We start from the raw sequence: 10,787 nt of genomic DNA on the forward strand, positions 1-10,787 counted from the left end.
GAGAAGGGGACGACAGAGGATGAGATGGCTGGATGGCATCACCAACTTGATGGACATGAGTTTGGGTGAACTCTGGGAGTTGATGATGGACAGGGAGGCCTGGTGTGCTGCAATTCATGAGGTCGCAAAGAGTCGGACACGACTGAGCGACTGAACTGAACTGAACTGAATCCAAACACACACACAGAAGGAAATAAACTGCTAGCCCCCAAGTCTAGTTTGTGAACCTAATGATAGCTAATCTGGGAGAGAAGGGCACAAGCTTTTCTTGATTTGCTGGACAGACTTTGCACTAAGTGGGCCTATTAATCAAGCCAATGGTGATCTTTACAGTGTACATTGTGCTGAAGTTCCCTTGATAAATTCTCATTTAACACAATAGAGCGCAGATCTCCTTGGATCTTCTATGTGGGGGGCTAGTTAAATCTTTTCTTTTATTCATGCAATTTATGCTAAAGTGAGCAGGGAAATAGGTTCCAGTTACCAACAACAAGTACTGATGAAGAAAACAGCAGCATATCCAGGTGATAAACATTATTCTGACTTTCAAATCACAATTAGGGAAAAATTAGTTTGAACCATAGGAAATGACTGTTTTGGAAAGTGAAGCAGTTAAATATCAGTAATGTATGGTTCAATCTAATATGTAGCAACATGGGATAAGACTAACTAGATCACAGTAAGTAAATCACTTGTAATCATAGAGAACACTTTACTTGCTCCACTATGTGAAATACATTTGTGAAAAAAGGCTGAAATAAAATATATCAAAATAGTAACAGTGATTATGTGAAGTTGATAAGATTGGGAGTGCTGTTTTCCACCATTTTGATTTTCAAAATGTTAATAATATTGCTATTTATAGTTAAAAAAATACTATGAGAAAATAGTCTTACACTTCAATTTTATTCTACAGGATCTGGCCTTTGCTTACAGAGATAAACATAATAATAGCATATAACACTGAATGTACTTGCACACTTTCTTCTCCATCCCTACCTAGTTTTGGTTTTGGACTTCAGAGTCATCTGACAGCCTCTGCCCCCGCCCCGCCCCCGACTGTCTGAGAGTGAGAGGAGCTCAGAATTACTTACAGGTCACAATGAGCGGCTGTCAACACCCAGTTTTCTTTGATTAAAGCCCCTGCACAGAGTTTCAGCCCTTTGATTAGAGCCATGTAGCGTCTTGTGTGAGGGGCCACTTCATTTCCTCCTATAATTCCCTCGCAGGATACTGGAAAAACTGTAAAAGTGATCCAGAGTGAAATCCTGTCTTACCGAGTTATGTGTCCCCCTGAGAAAGTTCTGATAATAATGAACAGATCCAGAATGAGTGCTTAGACATGCACTTTGTGTCCAGGGAGAGAAGATCAAAGTGGTCCATGTGGTTCAGAATTTTTACAATTTTCCATGATAGCTTTGGATAATAGTATCTTGAATTTAAACACTACTTCTCTTCCTCAAGAATTCAGATCACCTTTAACCTAGTATCCATCTCCTTCCTATCCCTGGGAGGCAGAAACTGTCAGGCAATAGAATTTCTTTTATTAACGCTCGAAAAGCAAAAAGATTGAAGACTCACCCAATATCATACAGTAAGAGCTGATGGGGGAGAAACCTCATTCTCCTTTTCCTGCCATTCCTCAGCGGTTCATTTCCTACTACAGGCTTCATTGTCTCAGTTTGGGGTTGGACACTGTGTTATTGACCTTAAAAATCTCAGTGTTCCATGATGAGTTTATTGTTGGGAATGATGGTTTGGTAAATTGTATTAAATTTGAAGAAAGAGCAACAACTATAGTAGCAATAACAGTGAAAGCATCTGTGATTTACCAGGCACTGGTAAGTTTCAGACTCTGGTTCTGATGTTTGCTGCAATGCAAGGTGGGTGTTATTATTCCCATGCAGAGATAAGGAACGTAAAGTTTAGGCAGAGCAATTACCTTGCCCAAGTTCACACAACTAATAAATAGTAAAGCAGTCTTCTAATCCAGTTCCTCATCATGAAAAAAAATATACTCTATCCATTGTGAAGAGCTGTTTTTCTGAAATACCTTTGTTATTTTTGAAATGTAGAGCCATTTGAGAATCTGAATAAAGTACAGACACAGATAAGCGTGTGAATATTTGCATACAGTTTTGGGAGAGTCACGGGCTGCCCTGGTAGCTCAGAGGTTAAAGTGTCTGCCTGCAATGTGGGAGACCTGGGTTGGGGAGATCCCCTGGAGAAGGAAATGGCACCCCACTCCAGTACTCTTGCCTGGGGAATCCCATGGACGGAGGAGCCTGGTAGGCTACAGTCCATGGGGTTGCAAAGAGTTGGACACAACTGAGTGACTTCACTTTCTTTCTTTCACTTTGGGAGAGTCACAGACTTCTTAGTGCCCATTCATGCCCTTGAAGGAGCTCATGGATCCCACATGAAGAATCCCAGCTCTGAAGGTATCACTGAGCTATAAGATATCATAATGTGTGGTTAAGAACATGAACTCTGGGTTCAAATCCCAGACCTACTACTTACTAGCTGATGACTTTAGTAAGTTGTCTTAACCTCTTTGTGCCTTAGTTTCCTCGTATGTAAATTGGGCTGATAACAATAATATGTAAGAAGAGTGTATGTCAAACACTTAGAATATACTTAACTGTAAGTTTTATTAAATGTTGACACACACATATATATAGTTCATTGGATTATTTTACATTGATTTATTGCTTTCTTTACTATTCCTACTACTGGAAATAAACATAATTCATTCTGAAAACCAAAATTTTAAGATTTATCTGAGAGTTATGAGTTGTGTTAGTCGCTCTGTTGTGTCTGACTCTTCGCAACCCCATGGATTGTAGTTCACCAGGCTCCTCTGTCCATGGAATTCTCCAGGCAAGAATATTGGAGTGGGTTGCCATTTCCTTCTCTGGGGATCTTCCCAACCCAGGGATCGAACCCAGTCTCCTGCACTGCAGGTGGATTCTTTACTGTCTGAGCCACCAGACAGAGGGTAACTAAGCTCTCCAGTTGATAAACAATCTATCCATCCCAAGTTTAATGGCTTTGTTGGTTTTTCACTAGCCAGTTTTGCTCTGTGGATCTGGCCTGAATTGTGAGACCCTCCAGATATAGTTATGCTTTCATATTTTTGCTGTAAACACAATAGGTCATGTTTTCATTTTAAAAAGCAATATGCCATTTCAATAGCAAAGACTAAAAGTAACATGAAATAGTATTAGAAATTAAGTTATGATTTCTTTTTTACTTTTACACAATATTGAACAAAAAGTAAACCAATATAAAATTCAATTTTCTTAGAAGCAAAACTGAAAAGCATATGAAAATATGTCTTACCTCCAGGAATTAGAAGGAGACAAATGGCAGGAGGAAAAGAGAAAGGAAAAGGAATATTCATGGCTCCTGTTATTCACATATGGAGACTATTTAGTTTCAGGTACTGACAGTAATATATAATGAAACACAAAGGATGTGGGTTTTTTCTTTTTTTCTTTCTCTGCTTTGTGGCTAAAGACTTTGGTGTTTTATAACTGGAAAACATAACTTTATTTTAGAGATGGTGTGGTTACTTACTTGTTTGACATTTCTTTCAGGGTTAGACCTTTCCTACCTTAAAGGGTAAATGTGAATCCATGAGACTGTGATACACAAATTGAGAACATTAAATAGAAAATTGCTATTTTGGGGCAACTTTTTCACTTTCAAATATGAGTTTATTTTAAAAAGCTAAGGATTCAAGTCTATATCAGAAATTGTTTTGAAATAGCATCTTTAAACTTACTCTGGTGGGTAAGTTGATCCTTTTGTTGTTGAGATTGCTGGGTAATCATTGAGGGGAAACTGAGTTATATTCTTAATGCACATTGTTCAAGCTATAAAAGCACTAAGTGAAGATATAGATGAATATTTGTACATGTAGAAAGGAGAAAGAGACTTTGAGATATGACATCAGAGGCAGAAACTGTAAAAGTTTGATTTATGATATGAAAGTTGAACCTTCTGTACCTTGACACATCAAGCATAAAGCCAAATTACAAACATTTTCAACCTATGTGACACAAATGCCTATTTTTATAAAGCACTAAGAAAAGATGAATACCTGGAAAGGAAAATGGTCAGAGAATTTGAACAAGTAATTTACAAAAGAAGAAATAAAAATGGCTGCTATATTCCTAATCTATGGAGGAATCAATAAACACGTATCATAAGTAATCAATAATAAGAATGAATTTAAAACATTTAGGTACAAATTTTGCCTGTCAATTACTAAAAATTAGAAAACAAAAATACTCTCTGGTTTTGGAAATTCTCTTTGTTGATGGCATTTAAAACTGCTACTATCTTCCTGGAATGCAACACATATAAAGGGATTACTAAATTTTGCATGATCTTTGACCCAACAAGTCATACTTTAACATATTGCGGAGATGTATTAGTTTCTCATTATTGCTGTAACAAATTACCACAAACTTAGTGACTTAAAACAATAGACATTTATTATTTTATAGTTCTGTAGGTCATAAGTCTGATGTGGCTCTCCCTGAGCTAAGGTGTCAACAGGGCTGCGTTCTTTTTTGGATGCTCTAAGAAAATCCATTTCTCTGCCTTCTTCAGTTTCAAGAGGTTGCTTGCATTCCTTGGCTTGTGGCCTGCTTCCAGCTTCAAAGCCATCAGTGGTCGGTGGAGTCTTTCTCACATTGCATCACTCTGACACTGAGTCTTCTGCCTCTGCTTCCAGTTTTAAGGACCCCTGTGATTACCCTGGGCTTCCCAAGTGGCTTAGTGGTAAAGAATCTGCCTGCAATGCAGGAGATGTGGGTTTGATTTCCTGGGTAAGGAAGATTCCCTGGAGAAGGAAATGGAAACCTGTTCCAGTATTCTTGCCTGGGAAATCCATGGACAGAGGAGCCTGGTGGGCTACAGTCCATGAGGTCACAAAGGATCAGACACAACTTAGCGACTGAGCCAGCAAGCATGTGACTACATTGGGCCCACTCAGATAAGCTCCCTATTTTAAGGTGGATTGATTAGCAATGTTAATTTTATCTAAAACCTCAATTCCCCTTTGCTTTGTAAACTCACATTCCCAGGCTCTAGGCATTAGGATGTGAGCATCCTTGAGTAGGTGGGCAGCATTATTTGACATATATTGTACATTGGCTCTAATTAGAGTATGTAGGCTCTAATTAATCTGTACAACCATTCTGTGCAAAAATTAAATATTAATAACATGGAAAGTGATCACAAAAATATTGCCATATTAGACAATTCTTGTGTGTCTCCACAGATCCCCTTGACCTCATGTAATCCATGAACCTTGGCCACTTATTCTTCTCAGCTTACTCTGTGGAGACCAATTCTGCATGGCCTTGTACCACATCAGGCACCACCTGAAAACACCTTGCTTCATGTCTGCATGACACAGCTTTTGCCTCCTACCACTGGAATCCACTACTGCTGCTGAGATCTAGGGCACGATGCAGAAGTGCAGGAGATTTCAAGTCTTTTAAGGAAATCTATTTACTAGGAGGAGATGGAATCTAATGGATAAGTATTCTCTGAAGCACTAATTCTTATGGTTCTTGGAAGAGAGTCTGAGCAATCAGTTGTGCTTGATGCCAAGTTTCCAGTCCAGCCATTCACCCTTGTATTGGTGCTTCTCCTCAACATTCCTTTCCTCTCTTTCCGCACCACCTGCTACCCCCTTCTCAAGTATTCTCATCTCTAAGAAAGTGGTAGCACATAACTTCTGCCTCTGGAAACTCAAGCTGACAGTTGGGAGTGGCGCTAGGAGTTGGGAGTGGCCTTACAAATTAGATCCACAAAGTAGGATTTAGAGTTGCCTGAGACTCACTGATCTGAAACACTGGGGACCCCACTGGTGGCTGTAAGTGGGCGCCTTTGCTTCTCCTACCCTATGGCGTGGGATCTGGGCAGCCTGTCCTTTGCCTCCCAGTACGGGACACGTGTGGGAGTGGGATTTCCCTGAAGTGGGACAGCTGCAAGAGGGTAATTGTAACTTATTCGATCATTTGAACTTTGGACTTAGAGTGAACCTTGAGGGAACTCTTAGAGTGAAAAGAGACTTTTATGAGGTTCCCACCAAATCTTTCTAGTTGTAATTCGGTCATTTAGATGTGGTCTAGGGTCAGAGGTTTCTGTGTGGTAGGTTTTCTAGGTAATCAAGCTACAGATCATTTTCCTCCCCCCGCTTCCCCAGCCGTCAGCTTTGCGTGTCATGTCACCCTACCGGACCACTCACCACCTCACCGTTGCTGTATCTACTGTGACCACGGGGACAAGCCCCCTTCACTTCGTTTCTTTTTTAAAGTCACTTTATTTAGATACAGTTTACGTATCATGCAATTCACCCACTTAAAATATTACAATTCAATGGTTTTTAATATACAACTATTAATTTTTAAAATTGTGGTTATATATATATGTATATATATACACATATATATAAAACCAATATATATACACCATAGAATTTGCCATTTTAACCATCTGAAATGACAATTCAGTGGCATTAATTATATTCACAATGTTGTGAACCTATTACCAGTATCTATTTCCAAACCTTTTCGGTCACCTTTAATAGAAACTATAATCATTAAGTACTAATTCCCTATTTCCTCTCCTTCCAGCCTCCAGAAACTAATCTACTTTCTGTCTCTATTAAATTGCCTATTCTAGATATTTCATGTAAGGGGAATCATACAATATTTGTCCTTTTATTCAGCTTATTTCACTTAGTATGATGTCTTTAAGATTAGTTCAGTTGTAGTAAATATCAGAATTTCATTCTTTGTTATGGCTGAATACGTATATGCTACATATTGTTTATCCATTCACCTGTTGATGGTCAGGCTTCCCGGGTGGCGCAGTGGTAAAGCATCTGCGGCCAATGCAGGATCTGCAGGTTCAATCCCTGGGTCGGGACAATCTCCTGTAGTAGGAAATTTCAACCCACTCCAGTATTCTTTCTTGGAAAATTCCATGGGTAGAAAACCCAGGTGGACCACAGTCCACTCGGGTCCAAAGAGTCAGACTCAACTGAAAGCGTGAGCCCACACACACTCACTGCTGATAAACGTTTGGGTTGTCTCCATCTTTTGGCTATTGTGAATACTGCTACAATGAACACTGATGTACAAGTATCTGTTTGAATCCTTGCATTTGGGTATATACCTAGGTGTGAAATTGCATAGTTGTATGGTCATCTGTGTTTAGCTTTTTGAGGAAGTCCCTCATTTGGCAGTTTTCTTTCCTTTCTTTTTTCTATTCTAATTTATTTATTTATTTGTTCATTTTTTACATTTGTTAAAAAAAGAAGTTCATTTTTTACATTAGTTAAACTGAAGTATAGTTGATTAAAATTTTTATTGGAGTGTAGTTGATTTACAGTGTGGTTAGTTTCAGGTGTACAGCAAAGTGAATCTGTTACACTCCCACACTCTTTTTGATTCTTTTCCCATATAGGCCATTACAGAGTATTGAGGAGGGCTCCCTGTTCTAGACAGTAGGTCCTTATTAGTTATCTATTGTATATATATAGTAGTGTGTATAGATAAATCTCCCAGTTTATCTCTCCTGCCTTCACTGATCTGGATAACGCGGACATACAACTCTTATTCAATTTCTAGAACATGAAATATCCATTTAGTTATTCATTCAATTTAAGATACGTATAAAGTACCTGCCATGAGCTAGATCTGGGAATTACCGCCTGAATGGATCTTATGGCCTAAAGAAAGACTTAGAAACACTGATGTTCAGTGCTGTGGTCAGTGAGGACAGCAGGGTTTGGAAACAAGAAAGCCTTGCCTTTAAATCCCAGCTCTGCCATTTAACATCCACATCCTTTCAGAGCTCAGAGGTCCCTAGCTCACTGGACTGTTGGAAGGACTGCTGTGTGTTAACGGTTCTGGCTGAGATACTTAGTCTGGGGTGATCCCAGGTATTTCCCCCAAAGTTTCCCAGGTGATTATAAAGCGGCAGTCAGGACAGAGAAGTGCTGCGGTGAAGTGTTACCTGGCACATAGAGGGCACTCAGCAATGTTGCTGGACCTCCTGGGCTAACCTGGAATCATCTCCAGATCACACTCCTGGCCAGATGCCGCCTGGAGACTGGTTTCTTCTTTATTGAGACTGGCGTGGGGAATGGATGGAGTCAGGAGGAGGAGGGTCTGCTGCCAGTGAGTCAGAGATTGGCTGGGCTGAAGCTGCCTGAGACCTGTTTCCCAGGAACAAAGAGGGTTAGGACTTTATAACCCTCCTCCCCGGCCTCTCTAAGCACTTGGAGACCAGGGATTTAGCTCAAGGCAACACACTTCCTAGGTTTACTTTTCACCAGAGCACGTGTAGTGCCTTCCTCTCCTTCTCTGAGATTTAATTCAGTCTTTCAGCTGCCCTAAAACAGGTGCCTATTTTATTTTTTGTGAAAATGCATACTTTAGATGACATATAAGATGGTATAAATTTACCTTTCAAAGGTTTTTGAATTGGCAACATTTGATAATTAACTGGTGATGGGGACTGGGTGATAGATATATAGAGATTCATATATTATTCTTTATACTTTTGGACATTAAAAAAACAGAGACTTCGATGGTTTTCCTCTGCTTTCTGTATTATTTGAAGCTTTGACAGAAGAGTGACCTTTTAGTATATTCTTGCCATTCATAGGGAGATGTATTGTTGAACTTGGCCAGTTTACCAAATATCCTGTATCACTAAGCAGAAAAGTTTGGCCAATTACAATGAGCTATAACGTAAAAAAAACTTTAAACTCCATTTGACATGCTAAGTCCCTTCAGTCGTGTCGGACTCTTTGCAACCCCATAGACTGTAGCCCGCCAGACTCCTCTGTACATGGAATTCTCCAGGCAAGAATACAGGAGTTCATAGCCATTCCCTTCTTCAGGGGATCTTCCCCACTCAGGGATCGAACCCTGTGTCTCTTGCATCTCCCACAATGGCAGGCGGGTTCTTTACCACTGGGACCACTTGGGAAACAAATGCTTATCTTGTTTCTATTTGCACTTAGATTTTTTTTTTTCTAATTGATAGTCTGTGAGATGGCTGATTTTTTATTTTTGGTCTGGGTGAATTTGAAGAGATGTATACTATATTGACTTTTTATAGCTTCATTGAAAGCAATACAGACACAATTTTTATGACCATGAATTGAACCACTTGAAAGCACAGATGTTGGGCAGGGAGTGGTAGCTCCATGTTTGAGTTAGACATATCCCATCTTATTAAAGTAAGAATGTTTGAAGAATGAAAACCATATTAATGCTTGGGAGAATAGAACTAATTATTGGGTATTGGGTTATTGTTTTTGTTTTGGCCACCAGGCTACTTTATTAGATCAGATTCAGTTACCTCTGAAGAAGGTGTTTGAGGGTAAATGGAGACTGAGACCTCTTTATCTTCTTAATTGACATTTGGAAAGGGATGGGGTAGGGTCACACAGTGCCCTAGGCAGTGGGATAGGGGTGAGGTGTAGGGGGATGGTGGTGTGGAGTGAAAGTTATATGTGTGTGCCATAAGTCGACTAATTATGAAAACAAAGGGCTGCATTAGGATGTCTTTTGTTAAAATGAAAAATTTCAACCAAGCTGAGAAAAGAGTGAATGAGGTAATTCTACCAGGATGTTAAACAGGAACATCTCCAGAGTGGCACCATTTGCTGTTATTGTTGTGAAAGAGGAATTGTTTATTCTCAATTTATGGATGAGGAAATTGAAACCTGGCTGGGTAAATAACTTGTCCAAAGGTGCATCACTAATAGTTGACAAGCCAGAATTTGAGCCCAAGACTGCCTGACCCCAGAACTGACCATTGCCCTTAAAGGTGGTGAGTCACTGGATCAGAGACTTGATAGAACATGTCCCCATCTAAGGACATGTTCCTACACCGTGCCTTTTGTCCATCTATGATCCCCTTTGTAAACGATATTACTGTTTTTGAAACCTCTAAATGAAAGGGGCTTTTGGCCCCTGTTCCAGCCTGTGTCCTCCTGGAGACCACTCGGGTATGAGCTAAATTTCTGCCCATGTGTGTGTAGGACTTGTCCAGCTGACCTGTAGCACGGTGACTCCCCTCAGTCTTTGTCTGACAAACATGGGTTAAGAGAGGCTCCAGGCTCTGCTGATCCACCCCAGGCTTGGCTCTGACTCCAAAAGGGTTTAGTCACAGACTCTCTCCAGGCCAGATATTTCTCCCAGGAGAGCCAGCTTCATCTCTAAGTTGCTGGCACCGTTTTTAAAAAGTGAGATGGAACAGCAGTTATCATATAGCTGAATTACAAGAAAGAACTAATTATCCTTAACTAATATATAAGCAGAAGTCTGCCACTGTGATTATTTCCTGCAGCTTTCTCAACTACCCTCTTTATACACTGATGCTTAGGGAGGTTAAATGACAGAGCTCATTGACTGCGCTCCTGGAATGCAGATCCAGCCGACACCAGAGCCCATTCTCTTAATCACTGTGCAGTAATGCCGTATATACGACAGCGATACCTGAGCGATAGTGATGTTTGCCCAACGTCTAAACAACAGTGATATCTAAAACTAGCTCCCTAAAATGAGGGAGCTGGTCAATCCAGCTCAGTCTGAGTGTACAAAGGCTGGAGAACTGCAGAAAATCTGGATCTTGTCTTTGTTTCTCTCAGTGCCCTGTGGATATTGTTACTATTCAGTCGCTAAGTTGTGTCTGACTCTTTCATAACCCCCATGGACTGCCAGGCTCCTCTGTCTGTGAAATTT

The 10,787-nt window shown here is 40.1% G+C and overlaps 1 protein-coding gene across 1 annotated transcript in view; it reads right to left on the reverse strand.

Moving 5' to 3' along the window:
- The window catches only part of LOC105001045 (granzyme A), an 11,178-nt gene extending 7,741 nt beyond the window's left edge, over positions 1–3,437 (reverse strand). The window contains exons 1-2 of the mRNA XM_010857160.1: positions 3,343–3,437; positions 1,095–1,242 (exon numbers count right to left, since the gene is read on the reverse strand). Coding sequence (XP_010855462.1) covers positions 1,095–1,242; positions 3,343–3,403 — 209 coding nt within the window. The 5' untranslated portion in view covers positions 3,404–3,437. The remainder of the gene's footprint in view (positions 1–1,094; positions 1,243–3,342) is intronic.
- Between the last annotated feature and the right edge of the window lie 7,350 nt (positions 3,438–10,787).

This window comes from Bison bison, unplaced genomic scaffold, assembly GCF_000754665.1.
Source record: "Bison bison bison isolate TAMUID 2011002044 unplaced genomic scaffold, Bison_UMD1.0 scf7180017864378, whole genome shotgun sequence".
NCBI lineage: Eukaryota > Metazoa > Chordata > Mammalia > Artiodactyla > Bovidae > Bison > Bison bison.